Below are 25,346 nucleotides of genomic sequence, written 5' to 3' on the forward strand. Positions count from 1 at the left end.
TGATGGTGTGATTTTCGTTAAGATTGTATGACTTTTAGGGGGTGTTTCCCCCTATTTTCTAAAATGAGGCAAATTTTCTCAGGCTCGTAACTTTTGATGGGTATAACCGATCTCGATGAAACCTATATATTTAAAATCAGCATTAAAATGCGATTCTTTTGATGTAACTATTGGTATCAAAATTCCATTTTTTAGAGTTTTGGTTAGTGTTGAGCCGGGTCGCTCCTTACTACAGTTCGTTACCACGAACTGTTTGATTTTTAAATTCGAGAAAATTAGTAAAGCTTGTTCTCGAATTGAAACTTCATATGTCATTTGGAAAGATGCAGAAGTACTTACTGTAGTGAACTCAATTTGCAAAATGTAGGGGATGTGGAATGTATTTTCAAAATAAAATAGGGAGAATTTTATTGTTCTGTTTCAATTTTTAAGTGAAAATTCCAATTGCATTACACAGCTATTGAAAATTCCAATCGTATTACACAATTGTATGAACATTATTCTGTTACTTCTAAAGTGAAAAACGTTGGTTTTTTGTTCTATTATTTTAAATTCTGGGAAATTAGTATACCTTATTCTTAAATAGAAACTCCATATCTCCCTTGGAAACAATCATAAATACTGACTGCACTGGACTCTATTCACAAAATATAGGGAGAAGAGCAACATATATCTTTCAAAATACAGGGGGAGATGACAATGTTAATGTTTGTTAAAAAAATTTCAATGAAAATTTCAAGAAAGGAATTTTTCGAATAAAATGTCAAGAAAAGACCGGGATAAATAATACCCAACTCCCCAAATTTTAAATTCTGGGAAATTAGTATACCTTATTCTTAAATAGGAACTCCATATATCCCTTGGAAACGATCAGAAGTACTGACTGTACTGGACTCTATTCACAAAAAATTGGGGGAAGAGAAACATATATCTTTCAAAATACGGGGGAAAGGACAATGTTGGTGTTCGTTAAAAAGATTTTCAATGAAAATTCCACGAAAGGAATCTCTCGATTAAAATGTCAAGATAGGGATATATAATAAATACCCAACTCCCCAAATGGCTGGGGTAGATATAAATACCTTAGAATACTAAAAAGTTTTTTGTTTTTTTTTGCGATCTCCAAGCACCTTGGTTGCTATAATCCAGAAAATAGTAAATTGGACGTGTATTTTAAGAAGAGCAGAAAAAAAACAAAAAAGGTGGTGTTTTGGTAGTAGTTAACGGATAGTTGCTTTTAAAGCGAAGCCTTTAGCCTAGCCTTCAAGATATGATCAACAAATACTAAAATCAAAACCTCCAACATCCAATAAAACCTGCATTTGAGGAAATCGTAAATATCAGATTTTGATGGTAACTCATTCCGGAATCAAATAGCATTGGCTGTAGGATATATATATATATATATATATATATATATATATATATATATATATATATATATATATATATATATATATATATATATATCTTGATATATATATATATATATATATATATATATATATATATATATATATATACATATATATTCATATATATATATATATATATACATATATATATATATATATATATATATATATATATATATATATATATATATATATATATATATACATATATCTGGCACATACGCAGGGGGGGGGGGGGGGGGGGGCTTCGTGCGCGAGACCCCCCCCCCGAAATTTTGTGAAATGTTTAATTTCCCCATGGGGTCTTGGGATTTCTGGCAAAAGTAGGACATTTATTAAGAATCTAGATACATGTGTGAAGCCTTTTTTGGGGGATTTTACAGCATTCAATTATCCGGTCAAGTCACTGCCCAATTATTAACCCATCTTCTGTCTAACTTTTTACCCTCTTTGAAGTGATTAGTAAATTGTACTGTTATTTTTTTTGTAAAGAGAGTTTGCTTTCCACAGCTAAATAGAATTATTCTGGAGATTAGGGCGTTTATCCCCCTTTTCAGGATAAAGTAAAGCTTTTAATGGATCAATTTTGGAAAAAAATTATTTTTCATTAAAATCTAAGTTTTTGCAATAGAAGAACTACCCCCACAGCACCAATATTTCACTGTTAACCCTAAAATTTCCCTTTCAGTGGGATATAATAGATTTATCACTGGTTTTAAATCGCTATGAACATAACTTGAGCCTAAAACGTACTTTTAAGGCTTCAGTCTTTCCCCCCCCCCCATCCGCTACAATACTACAGATTTAAGTTAATCTGTATTTTCCGATATACGTGTTTTTTGCATTACTAAATAAAATAAGTGCTACTTTATATCTGCTGTTTCGAAGGTTTTGGTCCCTAATATGAAACTTATCTGTGATATACTTAATAGACAATGAAAAGCAGGCCTCAATTGGGAGGAATATATAGAATTACTAACAAACAATTATGTCCATTAAATGATACCTTTACTCCAGGGTGCACAGGGGAGTCTAGTAGGAGCGTAAAAGATCATATATAAAAAGCATCTAACAGCATTTAGAAAAAATGACACTTTGCTGGCAAAAAGGCAATCCTTCTTGAACCTTTGCCCTCAGCAAAAAGAAAAAAACAATCAGCAGGTCCCTCCATATTCTTTAAAGTGGAATGAATTATTCATTTCATTTTTATTAAAGCCCGACAACCATATCAACTGACACATATCTCTGTCGATATCACACCAAAATATTTTCCCTTGCTATATTTGAGTCATTCAGTGGCCAAAAAAAAAAAAAAAATCAAACTTCACTTGTTTTTCCATTCACCTATAAATCCATCTTTTTTTTTTTAATTTAGACCTCGATACACTCCATTGATTCTCGACTTTTCGGCCTTCCAAGAAAGATGGCCGAAAAAACTGGCCAAGATGGCCAAAACGACTGGCCAAGTTGGCCAAAAAACATCGTCAATTTTATTGTGTTTATTTGGGACTGTATACTGAATTACACTTTAAACAAATTCCTCATAACCTCTTTAAACACAATAGCAGGGAGGGGGGGGGGGGGTAACCAAAACAAATGATACATTCTTCGTTTATTTTTCCCGACCTATTTTATGGAGTCGGCTCTAATAGGTAATGGATTTCCTGAAAATATGATTTCAAAAATAATTGAACAAGAAAAAAGAAGTTAATGGAACCTGTGACATCAGAAGAAGATGGGTCAACTCAACAAACAAATTATATAGCTTTACCTTGTATCCCAGTTTTGTCAAATAAATTAAGAAGAGAACTAAAAAGAAAACTTCAAATCAAAAAAATTCATTCAATATCTGACATGAAGACTATTTGAGAGTTTTGCTGATGATAGGTTATATTTCCAATTAGTCATCGAAGCTCAAAAATTTCAATTAGAGACGGGGACTGGGGCATTCAAAAGATCAATTTTCAGCTCCCCCCCCCCCTCCCCCCCCAAAAAAAAGGAAAAAAATGGTTTTGAAAATTAACTTTTTGGGTATTTTAATGGAAAACGACTATTTAGTATTTTCATTGAAAAACGGGAACACGCAAAATTCCCTTCCCCTAAAATCTGAAAAATACATATATAGCCCCCCTAATCTCGGTGAATTGACACCATTAGGGGGAGGGACATGAAGTGAGGAATTATATTTCTTTTCAATTTGATCTACTGTCTTGGACTTCTATTTCTAGGTCTCCAAGTCTTTGAAAATTAAAGAAAACTACATTACCCTTAAACAACATTTTTGTTAAGGCATCGGCTTTTTTTTAGCAACAGCAGCACGCTAAATAATCATACCGCACATTCCTGCGCACACGGGAGTGAATAGGCCATTTAACCCAATATTAGTCAGAGGGATCCCGTCACACAGGCTAGTCAGTGGTTTAAAAATTCTCTGATGTCGTTTTTGACCTCATTCCCTCCCCCACCCATCAAAAACTTTCTGATCAGCCTTTCCTAGGTTAGACCTATTCGTTATAACAGTGACATCTTCGTTGTGTTTTTATTCTTAAGTTATAGTCTTATTCCTCCTACCCTAAACCTCAATCTTTAAAATAACATAATTTAAAAAAAAATACAAAGCATATTTTCTTTGCTGTGGTTCATTGTCTCCCAAATAAAATCCAAGGTAGCTTACTTGCCTACAAGTAAATGTGCTTTCGTTTTAGGATGGGACAAGTCGGAAAAACAAAGAATACAAATCATAAAATAACAGATGAAAAGTGAAGGTACTTGTCGGTTATTTGAAACATATCTAAGAAGTCAAGTTAGGTTAATCCTAATGAAATACAACAAAACATGATGATAAAATAATGTTTTAGAAAAAAAAAATTACGGAAACCTAACCGAACCTTATCCAACCCCAAACCACCTCTATATTTTAAATATTTAGTTAAAATATAGCTACGTCGTAGTATTTCTCGCCCAAAATAGGCACATTACAACCAATTCCAGACAGGCAAACCGGTTATTGTCGGATAGTAGCCTACACTGCGTAATTCTTGAATGTGTTTTGAATAACCGAGAAGTACCAGAGTAAACAATGGGAACACCCCCCTCTACTCAAGCGCCATTTAATGGGTCAAGCTAAAAAACGTTTGCGCAAATGCTTGACTCATTAGTTGGTGAAGGCTAATTTGTTGCATTAGAAGGACCACTTGCTTTCCGTCCCCTGAAGGGCATATTGGAGCGTCATACGTGGCTCAGTCCTCGCAACGCTTTGCATATTTCCGACAGGTTCGGAAAGTGCCACTAGGTCTACTTGATTTCTGAGCGTTGGCTCCCCCTCAGTTGTATCTTTCCTTTATTTTTTTGTTAGTCGAAATAAGTCATTTATAGATATCACATCAGTTGATTAAGCTGATGAGGATCATAACTAGTCAGGGAGTCTGCTGATATATTATCCTATTATTCAAAGCTATTAATTTCAAACTGTAGGCTTTTTCGTCTACCCTCTACCAAAAACCTAGTTTCCGCACTAAATTCAATTTTGAGTTAGGGATTGCTCCTTTCATCTTGACATGGCCAGTCCAATGGCACGGTCAAAATTTTTCTATTCGGTATACTTTCTGAGGTGAAGCCTAGTATCAACATGACAAACGAAATTTTTTTTTTAGAAGATAAGGCCAGAAAATTTTTTAGAAGATAAGGTCTATGACCAGATGGAAGAAGAAGAAACAATTACAGGAATATTAGAAGCCGCAGTGGTGTCGGTGCTCAAGTCTGGCTCTAAAGCGTGGGCATTCCAAAAAATGGAGGAGCATTTACTAGATATTTTCCAGAGAAATTGCATACAGAATGGAGGAGCATTTGCTAGATATTTTCCAGAGAAATTGCCTATGGATTGTTTTGGGTACCCGACTGACTGACCGTATCTAAAACAGTAATTTGTAAGACAGATGTGGTACAATCCCGCTTTCTAGGGTTATAATGAGAGAAAGGATGAGATGGCTAGGGCAAGTTTTGCGGCTGAAGGATGACATATTGTCAACGATTGTCCTTGTCGACCATCCGTCTAGGCCTAACGAAAAGCTGGTCGTGCCAAAATTTCGTAAGGAAAGATTTAAGGAAAATGGGAATTATCCAGGAAAGGTGTAAAGAGGGATGCTTTGAAGAGATTGGGATGGAGGAGGAGCAAGTGTTGGTCTCAGGCGGCTTGGTGCTGCAGTGTGTTATTAATAATAAGAGTAATATATATATATATATATATATATATATATATATATATATATATATATATATATATATATATATATATATATATATATATATATATATATAAATAAACAAAGAGAGGTAAAACCCAATGGAGAGACAACAAACGAGACTGCGACCAGTAGACAGAAAAGATGAAAGACTGAAACAATGCGGATCTTTCGTCTGTATGCAAATTCAATAAAATAACAAGTTTTTTTGTATGCAAATTAAATAAAATAACAAGTTTTTTCAACTGCAAGTAAGGAGCGACATTAAAACTTGAAACGAAGAGAAATTATTCCGTATATGAAAGGGGCTGTCCCCTCCTCAACGCCCCGCTCTTTTCGCTAAATTTTTATTGTTTTAAAAAGTAGAGTTGTGAAAAAGAGTCAAACTTTAGCATAAAGAGCAAGGCGTTGAGGAGGGAACAGCCTCTTTCATATACCGTACAGTCCCTTTCATATAATAGTATTCGATTTTCGTGTTTTAGAGTAGTGCATACATGTAGTGCATTTTTGTGAATATTTTGAAGTTTCAAATGATGTTGTAGAGATATAATCAACAGGGCAATGCATACTCAATCAAAGTTCCATGTTTTTATTCCCCCTCCACCCCTTCAAATAACATCAACACGAAACGAAGCAGTTTTATTTAGCACTAAATTTTAATTGCTGAGTGTCCAAAACGTGAGAATGATACATAAATTATTCCTTTCTTAATAAGACTTTCAGAATAAATTCTATCTCATTAGTGTTATTTATCTCTACAGAGTTAGTTGATATTTTAATTCCTCATTTGATGAGTTTTGTGGATATCAAATTCAGTTTCATTGCAGCGTTTATGGTTGGTAAATCGTAATGCACATGCAAAACTGTCTCGGTGACCATACATGATGATTCACAGTGTTTGCTTAAAAATAATAAAAATTGAAATCTATAAACATGCACAGCAACACATCTGATTAGCAACCAAAGTGACAAAATTAAAAAAGAAAAAAAAGGTACTCGTATGATATATCGTCCACAGCAAGTAACCGTTTTAAGAAAACAATTCTTACTTCATAGTATGCAGAATAATCATAGTTAACACATTTTGGATGTAGCCTCGCAATACTTTACCCCCAACCCCACCCTAATTTGCAAATATATAGACCAAATTACATATTTTCAGTGCATGGTAGCTTGTTTTTTTTTTTCAATTTTTGTTGCGTTACAGTTGATTCAATTCACAGGTAAACGAGTTGAAACAACTGAGATGACTAGATAGGAAATATATAATTTTGGCTAGGCTATATATTTGTACATTTGGGCGGTTGGGGGTAAAGTATAGCTAGGATGCATAAAAAATTTGTTAACTATGATTATTATGTATGCTACTAGGTAAGTATTGTTTTCTTAACATGGATTATTGCTGTGGTCAATATATCATACAAGTGCCGAATAAAGACACAGTAAAGTGGCAGTTATGCCAAAAACTCGAATCTGATAATTAAAACTTCTGAGAGAATTTTCGCCAAAAATTGTTCTCAAACGCAGAAAAATGTAGATACCCTTCTGACAAGGCCCTACAGACCTTACCTTTGAGAACAGCTTAGCAAATACTTTTTATAAACTATCTCAGACAACCACTGGGATGTATATTGGTTCAAAGTATTAAAAGATCTTTACATTTCAGTACTTAACGGCCGTCATAAATAGGTGCAATCGATTACTAATGCAATTTAATGTCCTTTTCTACCATCGCAAATGTTACTAGCAATTTTCTGTTAGATCGTGAAAACAGAATTGTTAACTTTAAAAAAATGGTAGCTAGCAAAAACATATTAATAGGGCGCACAAATCTAAAGCCCCAAGGACAATGGAGATGAGACATTACTGATGAATTGTATAAGTGGAAACATATTCAACCATTAATATATTTTTAAAAGTTAGGAATAAAGTTTTACATGAAAAGGCCCTCCATATGCAGTTTTGAGCAGTGGTTGGCGGCAAATCAAAAAAAAAAAATAATAAAGAAACGTGGCAAAAAATCAACAATTACAAAGCTTAAAAAAAAAAAAAAAATCAGAACCGTATCCAGAATTTAGTACCAGGAATTTTTTTTCAGGGAGAGTAAACTAAAAAAGAATAAACAATTTGTGTATATATATATATATATATATATATATATATATATATATATATATATATATATATATATATATATATATATATAGCCTATATATATATATATATATATATATATATATATATATACTGATAAGTTATTACGAGTCAGACCAACATTTCAGGGAGGGGGGTTACACACCTAATCCCCTGGACACAGCTTTAAAAACATAGCACAAATCAGTTTAAAGTACCAAGGACAGTGAAATTTAATTGGGTAAGAGAAAAATAAAAAATTAAAAATCTAGGGCAAATCATGAATTCAATTTTTAATGAAAAAAAACTTTCACATCAGGAAAATTCTCGTTTTTCCTGTATGAATAGACCTAGGATGGGGTCAGCAGGGAAATATGTTTTACTTTAATGTCCTTGGTAATTCAAGAAGGTTTAGCTTTACTTTGAAGGTACATTTGATTTGGGAATAAACACACTGTTAACATTTGAATTTTATACAGACAAAAAGCGTCACCAAACTTAATTAATCAGCTTTGCGAATTTATTTTCACGCATGGCAACACTGACGAAAGTATGCTACTGCCCTAAAATCCTTATGATTTGGAATAAACCCAAAAAAAAATCTTGGTTTTCAGGTATCAATAGAGTTGAGATTGGTTCAGGGTGAGGGAAAAATGTTGGAAAAATGAGGAAAATGGGGAAGGAAAAATGCATCAAAATCTCATTTTAATGCTCTTACTTATTTACGGTTTATGGTGTCTGGGCAAGTTTATCGTGGGTTATTGTCCTTTTCAGCCGACCGTCAAGGGCTAAACGGAAAGCAGGTCATTCGTGGTTAGGGTGGGGGAATATCGCAAAGAAAGATTTAAGGGAAATGAGAACTTCCTGGGAGGATGTAAAGAGGGAGGCTTTGAAAGGATTGAGAGGTAGGAGAAGCATGCGCAGTTGTGTTGGCAACTGCCAATATAAAGGTGGTAAAAATATAAAGGTGGCGTTAGCCTCCTTCTTCAAGCAGTGACGAAGAATACTACTATTTGGCAAAGACTCTACACGTTTAATTTCAAAAATATTACACATTACTTAGTAAACAATACATACAAAAAAAAAATACGTTGGCGGTCCTGCTTCCGCGCCTAGCGCGCATGGCTCGTATTTTGGTAACCTTGCCCTATAAAACTTCAAACAATACTAGCACTACCCGTGATTTGTGCCCTATCGACGCTAATATTAATAAAGATTTCATTAAGAATGTTCTTCTTAACCTAGTCCAAAGTATTTTTTGACGAAAAAGAACCTGGCAACACATAGGCTAAACCATTTTCTCGTCAATTATCATTGTTAGGTTTACTTAATGGATTAAAAAATTTTCCAAATTATTGGGGAGAGGTCCAACATTCCTACCACAAATGACCTCTATGGCCCAAGCTTTATATTCCAACTGAAGCTCCGTGGTTCTTATGTATTATACAAGAAACACTCGATAATTTGGTGCGAAGATTATATAGGACAATAGCCGGTTACTTTGCAACACACAGTGATAGAAGTGTCCCACCATACATGTTCCAATAAAAATTTGGGATTTGCCGAGGACTGAAGAACAGCCAATTATATTTTCAAGGAAAAGGGGTTGTGGCCCAAAACAAAACAATGCGTCAATGGACACACAATGACTTTGGACTCTTACGAGAAGTAACATCACAAATCACAAGCAACACAATTTTGCAAATATAGTATTGTATTTTCATCATATTTTGTTTTATTTCATAAGCATTAACCAAACTTCACTTCTCGAGTGTTTCTCGTATAATACATAAGTACCAGCTCCATTTTTAGGCCACCCACATCCAACACGGAATTAGACACGGGTTGTGCTGATTATCGTTTTGAGTATTGTGTTCAACACGGGTATGGCTCTTTTCAGAACCCATGTTCAACACTGCTTTTCTGGCTTGTTAGAATTTTGAGGACCCCGTGTTCGATAGGTTTGGAACCCGTAACTCGTAAGGAGAAAATGCTTTAAAGTTTGGCTGTGTTAAAAACACCGAGAACTTGATAGCGATTTTTTATCAATCCCTCTCAAAATACGCTTCAAACCGAGTTCCTGAAAATAGAACGCATATCGTGACTGAAAGATATTTCAAATTTATCATTTACCCTTCCTTCCCCCCTGCTGACACCAACGAATTTTCGTGTCAAAACAAGATATGCTAACGGGTTGTTTTTGTAAAGACTAGACAAAAAGGTGGTACTAGATCATAAAAGTGGACCACCGGAAGATGGCTGTCATTTTCACCCTTCTAAATAAACCTTTGACTTTTCACCCTAACCTGCTCGGGCATATGTTAACATTTTGAATTTTATATGCCAAAGCTTATCTCAGCTGTATAAGTTCAGCATTGTTTCAAGGAGTCTAAGATATTGCCATTTTGATAGGAGCTGTTCAGAAGTCAAATCGATCAACGTCAAATTTTCCAGATTCGACGTATATTTTGCAGCTGTTATAATACGGAAATATCAATGCTTGCTATTCAGATACAACACGTACACAAGTTCTTTTTTGGGGGGGGGATAGCAAAATAAACATTTTAATTGAACCGGAAATTGGGGAGAATATAGGCTTTCAGGGCACCCAGGCCTTGAAGCCCCTCTCCCACGAACTTATCTGACTATGATATCAAATTGAGTAGCAATACAATTTTTTATGTCTAATTGAGTAAGGTGCTATACTTTCGAAATATGACATTTCAATACGAATGCAAGTCTTTCAAAAGTCAAAGGGATCAACTTCAACATTCTAGATTTCCAGTCATATAGATGTCAAATTCATTAACTTTATTTCACTTCCAGCCATTATTTCACCATATAACATTTCAATGTCTCCTTCCCTCCAAACGCTGCCTCTGATACGAGCCATTAAAAAGTCCAAGCCATCAAATCAACGTTTTTAGATTTTACTGTACATAGTGCAATATTCCAATTTTTTCGCATTTTAAAATTTGATAGGAGCCATAGAGATATCAAATAAAATAACTTCAAATCATATTACAATATTCTCATTTGGAAATTTCAATCTGAGCCGTCCGGATGTCAATAGAAGTAACTTCAGCTGCTTTAGATAATAAATACTATAGCAATAATGACAAGGTCGTATACAGGGGGATTTACCGAGTATGAACCCGTCCCTCCTAAAAAAAGATTTTCGACTCTAAAAAAGAAACAAAAATGAATATAAACATATTGCAAATGTGTTTTGTGCAGTTTTATATTATATAGTTTTATACGTGTTTGTGCAGCATTATATTAAATACGTAATCTAAACTAACCTAGCCGAACCAAAATACGTAGCAAATATTTATTAAAATATAACTATAATGTAGTTTCGCGAGCCGGAGCTAATTGCCTGGTATAAAGACCATGAAAACCGTTTATTGTCTCATGTTCGCGATATAAATTCTCAGAGTGTGGTAGCTACAAGACATAAGTAGCTATTTCGTACTTTTTTGCAAGTCAGACAAAAAAAATTGGGGGAGGGGGAGGGGTTTAAGCCCGGTAGTGCACTCGAGACACGGCCTTGACTGCATTATTGCAACTTGATATTTTAACATTGACGTTAAAATATTGTAACAATGTGACAAAGTAATACCAATATCTCCCTTTAAGATGCATTTAAAAGTAAATTAATTAACTTCAGATCGTTTCTTTCATTCTGTTAAGTGTTACAATTTTGTAGTACTACAATATTGATAGATTCTGTTCAGAAGTCAGAATGATGAACTTCACATTTTTTTCTTTTTATTGTAAATGATGCAAGATCTCAATAACCAAATTTAACAATTTGGATCATTGACTTTATAAGACAAGAGGCATAAAATGAGATAGATAAAAAATAATACCACAAAACAACAACAACAAAAAATATCCCAATATGACTCATTTTGAGCTAAACGTGCTTAGGTGCAACCTCCAGATTTGCACTTACGAAAAATAAAAATATCAAAAAACACAAAAAATTTATCCCAATATGACTCATTTTAGGCTAAATGTGCTAAGGTGCAACCTCCAGATTCAAACATATAAAAAATAAGAATACCACAAAACAACAACAAAATATCCCAAAATGATTCATTTTGGGCAAAATGTCCAGGTGCAACCTCCAGATTCTCACATATCAAAAATAAGAATACCACAAAACAACAACAACAATTATCCCAAAATGACTCGTTTTGGGGTAAATGTGCTTAGGTGCAACCTCCAGATTTACGCATACGGAAAACAAGAATACTTTAAAGTGTAACCAACAGTAGAATAGACTTATAATAAGGATCGACGATATATTGTTTTTCTTCGTTATTTTTTGTACGGCATTAACTGATTTAGCGGCTGAGCAGTTCACAGAGGCCTATAGGTCCAATGTTTTTTTTTTTTTTTTGTAAACTTGTTTTCTTTTAGAAGAGTTTAACAGACACAAATGCTTCGTCAGCAAGGAGGACTATATTTCCTTAACAGGTTAAGGGAGGAGGCGGGGAAGCTGCTCTGACATTTTTATGGGGGGGAGTAAGAGGGGTCCGTATCTGAATAGTCAAGGGGCATGGTCTATATAATTTTTTTTTCAAATTTTTTGGGGGCAACTGCCCCCTACCCAAAACGACGCCCCTGGGAGGGGGTATGGTCCGCTCTAAATGCAAGAAAAGCCTTTGAAAGGGTTACTTTTATTGGTGAGAACAGGCATACATTTTACTCGCCTTGATCAGCATAGGGAAAAATATATATGAATAAATCGGTATGATCATTAGGTAAAGATGCAGGGGTGTCAATCTTCGGTCTGTGCCCCTTTCAAGTTCAAAATGTTCACAGGTTCCTCATTAACTTCGACAAAAATTAAATTTTGAAGGTTTCTAAGCTTCTCTAGTTTGATTTCCTGACCATACAGACTTGCAAAGTGATAAAAACATACGGAAGATGTGAGATTTTCCAATACTCGGTGGAAATCATAACAATCATCTTATAAAACTTGGCAATCAGCAAAAGAAAACTTTAAGTTCCGGCTATCTATTTAGTTTTTATCCAGTTAGTAATAAGCGCGACTCTACCCTTCATGGGGGGGGGGTAGAGGTGGGTGACGACAACGTATCTATTTGTGGGAATTACTTTTCATTTTCAAGTTTGACATCATTATTTTTGTAGTTTATGCTCTTTTTATGGTTAGATTCTTAAGTCCAGCGCGTTCTGTTTGTTTTTACAGTAGATGTAGCCGTCGCAGAAGCAGTCGTGTAGTAGCCGCGGGAAGGGTAAGAATAGTAACAAGAGCAGTCATGGTTGAAGCAGTCATGATATGAGTAGTCTTAGCGGAGAGCAGTCATTGTACACGTAGTATTGGAATAGCAATAGTAGTCTTGGCAGGAGCATTCGTGGATATAATAGTCTTGTTAACAGTAACATTCGTTGCAGAAGTACTCCTGGTAGGAGCTGCACCCGTGCTGTTAGCAGGCGATGAGTTTTTCTTCTATAATCCGGGATATTTAGCAGAATTAATACATCCCTCAGAAATAATACAATAGCATTGCCCTTACTTTTAGGAAAAGGGGCCCACAAAACTGTTAAAAGGCCAATAGCATTTTCTTAATTCGATCTGTCGTCACAGTCTTTGTCATCACCCTCTTGAAGCGTTTCCAAAATCTGTAGCAAAACGAAAAAAAAGAAGCAAGCGAGATATATGTCCTACATGAAGTGCTGGCTATACCCTATGCGGATACAGCAGCACTAATTGACAAAATCTGATTGCAGCACCGTGCTACAGCCAGATTTTTAACTTACAACAGACAATGAAGTACCAATCCACTCGTCGACAAGAAACGATCTATATTTTCACTGATCTCATAACTTCCTTTGTCTCCGTCAGAAAAAAAAAACACCATATGGGCTGCTATATATTTGGAATAAACTGAGTATAGATATTAAGGAAATAGGTAGCCTTGGCCAGTTTAAGTATGATTTACGTGTGGAGTTGCGCGGTAGGTATACTTTTGAAATAGATTAACTAAAATAAATTTTCCATAGGTTATTCATTTGTAATATTTATGTATTTTTTTGTTTGTTATTTTTGTTGTCTTGGGATCACGCAAGGTAGTGTAATGTTTATGTATTGTTTTTTGTTTTGTTTTTTTTTATTTTGGTATATGGTCTCATTCTCCATATTTTCTTATTCTCCATATTGTCTCTTTATTTTCTTTGATTTTAGCACAGCCTCGCAAGCTTTGCTTATGTTGTGCTATTGATTAAGAAATGTTTATTTCTAATAAAATTGTTCTACTACTACTACTACTATACATGGCCACAGAGTATCTGGTAATTTATCCTGACTTCTGCCAACCAATTGCACAAATGTTTTTGCCAATGTGTGAGTAGAATAGCTTTTGATACCAGTCTTTGAGATTATTGAGGAAGTTTTTTAAACACCAGTATATAACCTACCCTGTTTAATTTTGCCGTTGACCGGATTCTAAGGATCGTAGACAAGTGTGAAGTGTTCGTATTGGTCCCTATTTTTCCGCCACAGAACTAGACTCCGCTGACAGTGTTGATATCCTCAACGTCTCCCCCCTCCCCTCAAAAGGCTTAATCAATATTCAATGACAGAGCTATCAGAGACAAAAAGATGAGTGTAAAGATACGTCTTCTAACAACTATGATGATGAAAACACAACGATGGGATAGAGCTTTAATACCACTAAATGGCAGTCCAGTGTAGGATGTTCAGAACTTTAAGAACGTCACATCCGTAATGGCACCTGACGATAAAATTGCTGAAGAGATCGTCAGACGACTACTTCAGCCTTGGCAGTCTTCCTTCAGCTTCTAAAATATCCCTGAAGACCGCGACTTTCTGTCTTCATTCTGGCGTCTAAAAATGACCCTCCCATCCTGTAAGAAGAAAGCTTGATCTGCTCTTACAGAAATACCTTGCTAGATATACATTTCAATCACATACATAGCCATATCCAGGATTTTTTTTTCGGGAGGAGGTAACAATGATTTTTGTTTAAGGAGTGGGGGTACGGTTTTTGACCGCGTTTGCAGGCCGCGTTTGCAGCAACTGTAGTTGTAACCAAAACTTAGCCTCCCCCTCCCTTTTGAACACCAAACACTCATTGCGCAAAAAAAAACTTGTAAGACGCAGAATCATTCACCCACTGTAAGTATCTCATTTACTGGCAATTTACAGGCCGCGTTTGCAGCAACTGTAGTTGTAACCAAAACTTAGCCTCCCCCTCCCTTTTGAACACCAAACACTCATTGCGCAAAAAAAAAACTTGCAAGACGCAGAATCATTCACCCACTGTAAGTATCTCATTTACTGGCAATTTACAGGCCGCGTTTGCAGCAACTGTAGTTGTAACCAAAACTTAGCCTCCCCCTCCCTTTTGAACACCAAACACTCATTGCGCAAAAAAAAACTTGTAAGACGCAGAATCATTCACCCACTGTAAGTATCTCATTTACTGGCAATTTACAGGCCGCGTTTGCAGCAACTGTAGTTGTAGCCAAAACGAATTATAGTTCTTGACTAAAAGTTATTCAGAAGTAACGAATAGCGAAAAAAAATTACCTCTTAGACTCAGATCGTGGTAGAACTTACAAAGTTACTACACGGCAATTATCCCGAAATAACTTACCATGAAACATACTCTGCCAAGCCTAATACAGTATTTTTTAGCCGTTAAAAAAAAAAACATACGCTAACAAGTATGAATGACAAGCTTACAGTGCTTACAGCTCTAAATTACAAGTTCAAAAGGAAGATTTAGAGCTGTGTAAATACACAAGGGTCTTTAGATCAAATCACTTACCGAAAAGTTTAGATTTTTACAGTTTTCCTCATGGTCTCTAAAATTTCTATAGGCATTTATAAACCAAATAATTTTTTGCCCTGGGGGAGGTCCGACTATCTTATCCCCCAAACGAGAAACAGTCACCCTCCCCTTGAAATATATTACTATACATTACTCGAAGATTCAACAGAAATACTAAACTTACAGGTGAAATTCAAAATGCAAAAATCTACATTTTTTCATAATTTTCTCTCTTTTAGAAAAGTTCTTCAAACTAGTCCTAGGATACCCCACTCTGCCCTTGTTTGCATGTGCTCGGATCAAATTCTTCATGGTGGGCTTAAAATGCAAATAAGTTTTATCATGATTTATAATGTTACCGGTTTTAATCTCAACCTGTGCAGGTATATGTCGACATAGTAAAATATTAACAGAAAAAAACAACAAACAAATAAAGGTGGGGAAGAATACAGGCGGACAAGTAGGAAGAGAGGGACCTTCGTCCACACCTATCGCTCCAATAGAAAACGATTTTACATTTTTTATAACATCTTCGATAATTTCTAATATTTTTCAAATTATATCCCTTTTTACGTTTCCAAATTTTCTCTTCCCCCTTCAATCCCGTTTCTCTACCCTATGTATACCTGTGCTACCATCAGGTTTTTACTTGGTTGGGTCCAAATACAAAAATATGAGTTCTATCACATTATTCTTAATCTTCTTGGTCTCAATCTCAGTCTATGCACAGGTATATGTAGACATAATAAATAATGGGGGGGGGGAGAATACAGTTGGGCAAGGCTATTGGAAGAGAAGGGCTTTCGTCCCCTTCCCCATTCCCACCCACACGAAAGAAAACAATTTTGGTATTTTTTACATCATATACGATAATTTCTTATATTTCCCTCATATTATAGCGACTATTTCCCTATTCTATTCAAACTATTTCCCTCTCCACCTTCCAAAATGCGGGCTCGAATAAACCTGACTACAGATCAAGGGCGCATTCAGGATTTTGTTCGGGGTGCGGGAATATAATATAAAAATAAAACCTTAAAACACACATTAGAAATTTTTCATATGCATCTTTGTTTTGTTTTTACGAGTCAGAAAAAATTTCGGAGAGGGAGGACGTTCAAGCCTCGTGACTCCAGATACAACCTTGTTACAGACTAATTTGGGGAAAAAACTTACAATATGATCATCTATTCCGGTTTTCCGTTTTCGTCTTGAATACTTCAAACTTTGCTCAACACCATTTCCTTTGTGACTGTTTGAATTTACCGCGACTTCTTTCACTGGGACTCCGTGACCGGTATCAGCATATAACACTATGGCCATAGCACTAAGTAGCACACTAATCACCATAGTGTGCAATCAACTAAAGGAACTACTGCTTTTATTCTAAAAAAAAATAATAAGCACAATTAGATGAGGTCTATAGTCAATTGTAGTAGGTTTGCAATTACAGAATTCCTATTTCCTCATTTGAAGGCAGTGGTCAGAATCCAACAAATAAAAATTTATAAATTAATTATATAATTAAACTATATAATTAATTGATAATAATTATAGAAATATAACAAATAATTATACAGTATAAAAATATAAAAAATAATTACTCAAAAAAAATAAGAAAGACACTTAAAAAATTCCTGATTTACCCGTTGGATGTTGGTCACCGAAATACCGATACATAAATATTCATACACTGTCCTAGTATAAAATGAGAAGTGGGATAAAATAATTTTATAAAGAAATAATAAAAAGAAATATAAACGAAGTGCACAAGATTTAGTCAGGCTTTATTACGTCCAGGGCCGATTAACCTTGCAATTTCAGAATTTGGCTTACCTCATAAGAAACACAAATAAAAATTATAAGTGTGGTTTACGAGGGAAAAATGAAAGTTAAGAAAGAGACATCTTCCAACGCTCTTTTTTGTACAACAAAAGGTTTTTTTAACTAAAGGTATATCCCTACATGATTGTCAAGCATAGGGGAAACCAGCCTACGTTGGGAAACCAAAATCCAAAAGTCAATTACTTCACTAGTAATTAAAAGTTTCTTAATATCTTTAGGTCAACATAATTGTACTGGCATATACTTTCATTCTTCAGAAAGAGAAGTTTGTCTTCAGTGAATCAATTTTTTTTTTTTAATCAAATAAAATTTTTGGAAGTGTCCCAGCCTGGGAAGGCCATAAGCTCAGATTGGGACATTATATAAATTATAACCAATCTCTTGTTTTACAAAAATTTATTGACAATGCATCCTAAATTCTAAATACATAGATAGTGAGAAGTTGTTTTGCACTCAACGAATGTCATCTCTTACCTTAAAATTACATAAAAAAAACTAGTTTTTCTAACTGAAAGTAAGGAGCGACATTAAAACTTAAAACGAACAGAAATTACTCCGTATATGAAATGGGTTGTCCCCTCCGCAATCTTTCGCTCTTTACGCTAAAGTTTGACTCTTTACCACAATTCTGCTTTTTAAAACAATTAAAAGCTTTAGCATAAAGAGCGAGCGATTGCGGAGGGGACAACCCATTTCATATACGGAGTAATTTCTGTTCGTTTTAAGTTTTAATGTCGCTCCTTACTTTCAGTTAGAAAAACTAGTTTTTTTTATGTAATTTCTGAACGTTTTTGAATTAATGCATGTTTGATTTTGGCTCTCCATACATAAATTATTAATATGAAATTTACATTTAATTCCTTTTTTGGCTAAATGGCTTTCTCTTAGTTTGATCAGACGATTTTGAGAAATAAGGGATGGGGAAGAAGGCCTAGTTGCCATGCAATTTTTCGGTTACACAAAAAGGCAACTATAAATTTTTATTTTTAATGAATTTTTTTATTAGTAAAAAATATACGTAACTTAAGAATTAACTTACGTAACAAACTTTTATATTCTTGAATTTTTATTATGTATATGAGGGGGTTTGTACCCTTGTTAATACCTCGCTCTTTACACTAAATCGTAAGTTTTGTGCCGATTCTTTAAGAATGACCCCTGAATCAGAAAGGCCGTAGAATAAATAGTTGAAATTACTAAAAATACTATAGCATAAAGAGCGAGGTATTTATCTCCTCCTAAATACCTCACTCTTTATGCTAAAGTATTTTTAGAACCCCTTATATGCTTAATTATCTCTGTTCGTTATAAGTTTCAATGCTACTCCTTACTTTCAATTGAAAAAACTTTTCCATGTTTATTTTTTCATTGTTTTTTTTTATAGTAATTTTAGAAAATCCTGCGCCCGTTTCATTGAATTTTTCTTCCCCCATGTTATATTTCTCCAAGGAAAGCTCCTCCCACATAACCCAATCCCCTCAACCCCACCCCCAAAACCAAAAACAAATCCCCTGAAAACGACTGTACACTTTCCAATAACCATTATTATATGTAAACACTGGTCGAAGTTTGTAACTTGCAGCCCCTCCCCCAGGGACTGTGGGGGAGTAAGTCATTCCCAAAGACATAGTTATTATGGTTTTTGACTATGCGGAACAAAATGGCTATCTCAAAATTTTGATCTGTTGACTTTGGAGAAAAAATGAGCGTGGGAGGGGGCCTAGGTGCCCTCCAATTTTTGGTCACTTAAAAAGGGCACTAGAACTTTTCATTTCCGTTAGAATGAGCCCTCTTGCAATATTCTAGGACCACTTGGTCGATACGATGACCCCTGGGGAAAAGAAAGAAAGAAAAAAAAAAAAAATAAACACGCACCCGTGATTTGTCTTCTGGCAAAAATACGAAATTCCACATTTTTGTAGATAGGAGCTTGAAAATTTTCCTATAGGGTTCTCTGATACGCTGAATGCGATGGTGTGATTTTCGTTAAGATTCTGTGACTTTTAGGGGGTGTTTTCCCCTATTTTCTAAAATAAGACAAATTTTCTCAGGCTCGTAACTTTTGATGACAAAGACCAAATGTGATGAAACTTATATATTTAAAATCAGCATGAAAATCCGATTCTTTTGATGTATATTTTAGCATCAAAATTCCGTTATTTAGAGTTTTGTTTACTATTGAGCCGGGTCGCTCCTTACTACAGTTCGTTACCACGAACTGTTTGATTAAAAGACAAAAGGTTTTTTTGCCTGGAAGTTCCTCCCTTGGTAACAGTTGGAGAAGGAAGAAAAGAAATTATTTCGTTACATTTCCCATTTTTATATCAGGCACAGAAGGATAGATAAATTTTCCCTCATATTATTGAGATTTCCTCAAGTAAGAAACTTGGCAGTCATCATCTTCTTTACCACTGAGTTTTTCAACTATGTTACCGATGTAAAAGAAGGTGGTGTTTTTCACTCTGAATCGGCGGAGGACGAATGTTCCAGATTAGAGATTCTGAGCATTTGTTGAAAAATCTTTGACAACTTCATCTGATTCGCGATCAGAAAAACTCTGTTAATCATTTATTTTATCAGGCAATGGATCATCAGAGTCTTCGTTGCTTTCAATCTAAGATTTTTGAACATTTTTGAAAGTTCAACATTTTTGAACTGACCATCTTTTCTGACCTTTTTTCTGGCTCAGCACAGTTTGTCTCAGTCTTCTGAACACTCTTTAATAGTCTCTTTTCTACATTTTCTTCCAGTCTAATCTTTTCAGGGGTGTCAGTAGCTATGAGGCTGCAACCCTTTTCTTGCCCTTTTTGGAGTGGCCTTTTTTGGTCCTGCTTTTGGGTAACCAAATACTTCTTCAGGAATGTGGTAGGCGCTACCACTTGCACAACTGGTAACTTCTTTAACTGGAGGTATAGGAGCAATTAAAGGAGTGCTGGAATTACTTCCTGAAACGACGGGAAGATGTTACGGGTGGAGTAATGACATGGAGTGGAGCATGGCTGTGGAGTGAAGCATGGTTGGAAAAGTGTGCAGAAGTTGAAGGCAAAGCTGTGTCATTATTGGTGGAAGAACAATGAGATGCGGGACGATCTGTAACAGATGATGGCAGAAAGCCTTCACCTGTAACAATATGGCGGTCAAAAGGACATATTCCAGCTGATCGAAATGCTGATAATTTGTTAGTATGATTCATGGCTCAAGTATATGCAGATCCAATACAAGCAGCAATATTATAAATACTGAAAGTTTTATCAGGGTTCAGACTCATCCATGAATCCACTGCGGCAGTATGGAATATCTTGAGAGGTTTATAAAGTGCCACATCTAATGGTTGAAGTTTATTAGTGGAGAATGGGGGCAATGTTAATATACGGGCACCATTAGCCTTTGCTAAATTAACAACATCAGCATGCAAATGACTCTCATGATTGTCATATAGTAATCATATAGTAACAAGGAAGGGTTATCAAGGGTGCTGCCACTTTTTTCTATAAAGAGTAAAATCATAAGATAATGAGAGTAAAATAAGAGTAAAATCATAAACATAAGAGTAAAACTATTAGGGTTCTTAATAAAAGTAATCTAAAGAAGAACCTGAATCTAAAGAAGAACAATATAAAATCTGACAAAATAATGCAGTGTCCCAAGGTTGACCTATGGTGATGCCTCTAATCTCTTACAAATTACCAGTGTCAACTAAGGAATAAAAAACAAGTTGGAGATTACAACATATTACTGAGTATATAGATAATAAAAATTCATTAAGAAACTTAAGTTAAATGGATACTGAATGACCTCAGAAAAGATATTACACTTCTGGAAAACCAAACTTTCAGGCAAAAGAAACAAAAGTTTAGTACATCAGGAGCATGAAGTCGACAGTGGCTGAAACAAGGGTGTCTGCAATTACGATATAGAACTGCTAGTTGGACAGTGTTGCCACGGCTAACCCAACCTTCACTAATTTCTTAAAACTGAAATTGTCCCAACGTGAGGACGTCCGAGAACCGAGGGCCAAAGGCAAACAAGAAGGTAACTAATAAGAATAAATATCAAGCAAATTACAACAGCACCCTATAAAGATAAATAATAAAATAATAAACATGATAAGATCAAGCAGGTCTTCTGCAAAAAAAAAACCAACGCCATCTAGCATTGCTTAGCAGAATCACAAAGCTGCATTTTCTCCTTTTTTTTAAATACTGATAGCAACTTAGCATACTCAGATGCACCATTCCTGCTTCTGGGGTCTCCTTTATAAGTAGCTTTACTTTTTGTCTCAGCTGGGTGCTGGGTACCAGGTAAAAAGAAGGGTAAAGATCCTCAAGACACAAAGCTGGTGCATAGGGCGTAGATACGACGTTTCAATTGCTGAGTCTTTTTTACGAGGGCACATAGCAAGTCTGCCACCCAGCCTTGCGGCAGCAGGGATCTTTCCCTGGGCCCGGTATTGCCAACCAGAGCATGAATTGACTATCACAGGGTCACAGGATATGGTATCACAGGGTTAGTCGGCACTACTAACATCGAAAAATACGACATCAAGCAACTTAAAAAAAAATATTGGTAATGTTAAAAAATATAACTTTATAATTTGGGGTATCCCAATAAACTGGCCAAAAATTGGAGGGCATCTAGGCCCCCTCCCACGCTCATTTTTTTCCCAAAGTCAACGGATCAAAATTTTGAGATAGCTATTTTGTTCAGCATAGTCGAAAACCATAATAACTATGTCTTTGGGGATGACTTACTCCCCCACAATCCCTGGGGGAGGGGCTGCAAGTTACAAACTTTGACCAGTGTTTACATATATTAATGGTTATTGGGAAGTGTACAGACGTTTTCAGGGGGATTTTATTTTGTTTGGGGGTGGGGCTGAGGAGAGGGGGCTATGTTGGAGGATCTTTCCTTGGAGGAATCTGTCATGGGGGAAGAAAAATTCAATGAAAAGGGCGCAGGATTCTCTAGCATTACTATAAGAAAACAATGAAAAATAAACATGAAAACGTTTTTTCAAATGAAAGGAAGAAGTAGCATTGAAACTTAAAACGAACAGAGATTATTACGCATATGAGGGGTTCTAAAAATACTTTAGCATAAAGAGCGAGGTATTTAAGAGGAGATAAATACCTTGCTCTTTATGCTTTCAACTATTTATTCTACGGCCTTTCTGATTCAGGGGTCATTCTTAAAGAATTGGGACAAAACTTACGATTTAGTGTAAAGAGCGAGGTATTAACGAGGGTACAAACCCCCACGTATACATAATAAAAATATAAGGTTATGAAAGTTTGTTACGTAAGTTAATTCTTAAGTTACGTATATTTTTTACTAATAAAAACGTTCGTTAAAAATTAAAAGTTCTAGTTGCCTTTTTAAGTAACCAAAAAATGGAGGGCAACTAGGCCTCCTTCTCCATCCCTTATTTTTCAAAATCGTCTGATCAAAACTAAGAGAAAGCCAATTAGCCAAAAAAAGAATTAATATACAAATTTTATTTTAATAATTTATGTGCGGAGAGCCAAAACCAAACATGCATTAATTCAAAAACGTTCAGAAATTAAATTAAAAAAAACTAATTTTTTTAGCTGAAAGTAAGGAGCGACATTAAAACTTAAAACGAACAGAAATTACTCCGTATATGAAATGGGTTGTCCCCTCCACAATCCCACGCTCTTTACGCTAAAGTTTGACTCTTTGCCACAATTCTACTTTTTAAAACAATTAAAAGCTTTAGCGTAAAGAGCGAGTGATTGCGGAGGAGTATTTAATTTTGTAAGAAGGCAGATCACGGATGTGTTTATTTGTTTTTTTTTTGTTTTTTTCCCAGGGGTGATCGGATCGACCCAGTGGTCCTAGAATGATGCAAGAGGGCTCATTCTAACGGAAATGAAAAGTTCTAGTGCCCTTTTTAAGTGACCAAAAAAATTGGAGGGCACTTAGGCTCCCTCCCACACTAAACATTTTCCCAAAGTCAACAGATCAAAATTCTGAGATAGCCATTTTATTCAGCGTAGTCGAAAAACTTTAAAACTATTTCTTTGGGGACCACTTACTCCTCCACAGTCCCGTGGGAGGGGCTACAAGTTACAAACTTTGACCAGTGCTTACATGTAGTAATGGTTATTGGGAAGTGCACAGACGTTTTCAGGAGGATTTTTTGGTTGGGGGAGGGGTTGAGAAGAGGGGGCTATGTTGGGGAAACTTTCCATCGAAGAATTTGTCATGGGGAAAGAAAATTTCCATGAAGGGAGCGCAGGATTTTCAAGCATTATTAAAAAAAAAACAATGAAAAATAAATATGAAAAGTTTTTTTCAACTGGAAGTAAGGAGCAGCATTAAAACTCAAAACGAACAGAAATTATTACACATATTAGGGTCTCATCTCCTCCTAATACTTAGCTCTTTACACTAAAGTATTTTTGTAATTTCAACCATTTATCCTACGGCTTTTGTGATTCAGGGGTCATTCTTAATGAATTGGGACAAAATTTAAGCTTTAGTATAAAGAGCGAGGTACTGACGAGGGGGTGAACCCCCTCATATATGTAATAAAAACATGAGAATACAAAAGTTCGTTACGTAAGCAAATTTGTAAGTTACGTATATCTTTTACTAATAAAAACATTCGTAAAAAACTAAAAGTTCTAGTTACCCTTTTACGTAACTAAAAAATAGGAGGGCAACTAGGCTTCGTCCCCCACTCCTTTTTTACCAAAATCATTCGATCAAAACTACGAGAAAGCCATTTAGCCAAAAGAAAAAAAATATACAAATTTCGTTTTAATTATTCCTTTGCGGAGAGCCAAAATCAAAACATGCATTGATTCAAAAACGTTCAGAAATTAATAAAAAAAAACGAGTTTTTTTTTAACTGATAGTAAGGAGCGTCATTAAAACTTAAAACGAACAAAAATTACTTCGTATATGAAAGGGGGTACTTCCTCATCAACGTCCCGCTCTTTACGCTAAAGGTTTTTACTGTTTTAAAAAGAAGAGTTGAGAGAAAGAGTCAAACTTTAGCATAAAGAGCGGGGCGCTGATGAGGAAGCAGCCCCTTTCATATACGAAGTAATTTCTGTTCGTTTTAAGTTTTAATGTCGCTCCTTACTACCAGTTAAAAAAACTTGTTTTTTTTTATTTAATTACAAGATAGGGCCTATGCTTTTAGCCTTAATCCTTTTGATTAGTCAAAGTGAATGGAATAAGATCTGACAGACTTCCAGTGGCGACTTAGTGAAACTCACTAAACATTCAAACAATCAAAGAATAATAATCTAGAGGTAGTTTCAATATAAGAGCAGCAGATCATTATTTAAAACAAAATATATATGACAAAAGATAATCTACAGGCCATATTTGTATTTTGTTTATCAAATAAAATGGCACCTACGGCAGGTACTATACTATTTTGTTCATGGGGGCAACAAGAAACTAATTTTATTTGATAATTTAAATGAAAAGTGCCAGAAAATTTAGGAAATTTAGGATTTCGAGGGACTGCAGGCCCCTAAGATTCCTCCGCTGCGTATGTCCCTCGTCTACGACCTTAGTTTTCAACTTATGACTTATTAATGTAGACATTAGGAGATTTGACGTTATTTTTTCGTCCCTGTCATAACTCCGGGTTACCAAAAAAAAAAGAGAAAAAAAACTAAAGCGGTATTCTGAGGGGAGTGCAAAGTCTAACACGCTGTTGATTTTTAGCCACTTAAAAAACTGAAATATAAAAATCTTATTATTTCGAGAAAACCAACTATAGACTACCCTATATAATTTTTTTTAACTAAAAATGGCGTCGATACATGAACAAATATAGTTTTAAAACGTTCAATAAGCATTACAAAAAAACGCTTAAGTTCAGAGTCTTGAAATATAAACTG

The 25,346-nt window shown here is 35.2% G+C and overlaps 1 protein-coding gene across 3 annotated transcripts in view; it reads right to left on the reverse strand.

Annotated features, from left to right (window-relative positions):
• The window catches only part of LOC136038211 (matrix metalloproteinase-2-like), a 251,182-nt gene that overhangs the window by 189,205 nt on the left and 36,631 nt on the right, over positions 1-25,346 (reverse strand). For all 3 annotated transcript variants that reach the window (XM_065721295.1, XM_065721294.1, XM_065721296.1), the window contains exon 2: positions 16,795-17,004. In XM_065721295.1, the coding sequence (XP_065577367.1) occupies positions 16,795-16,968 (174 nt within the window). In that variant the 5' untranslated portion in view covers positions 16,969-17,004. The remainder of the gene's footprint in view (positions 1-16,794; positions 17,005-25,346) is intronic.

This window comes from Artemia franciscana, chromosome 17, assembly GCF_032884065.1.
Source record: "Artemia franciscana chromosome 17, ASM3288406v1, whole genome shotgun sequence".
NCBI lineage: Eukaryota > Metazoa > Arthropoda > Branchiopoda > Anostraca > Artemiidae > Artemia > Artemia franciscana.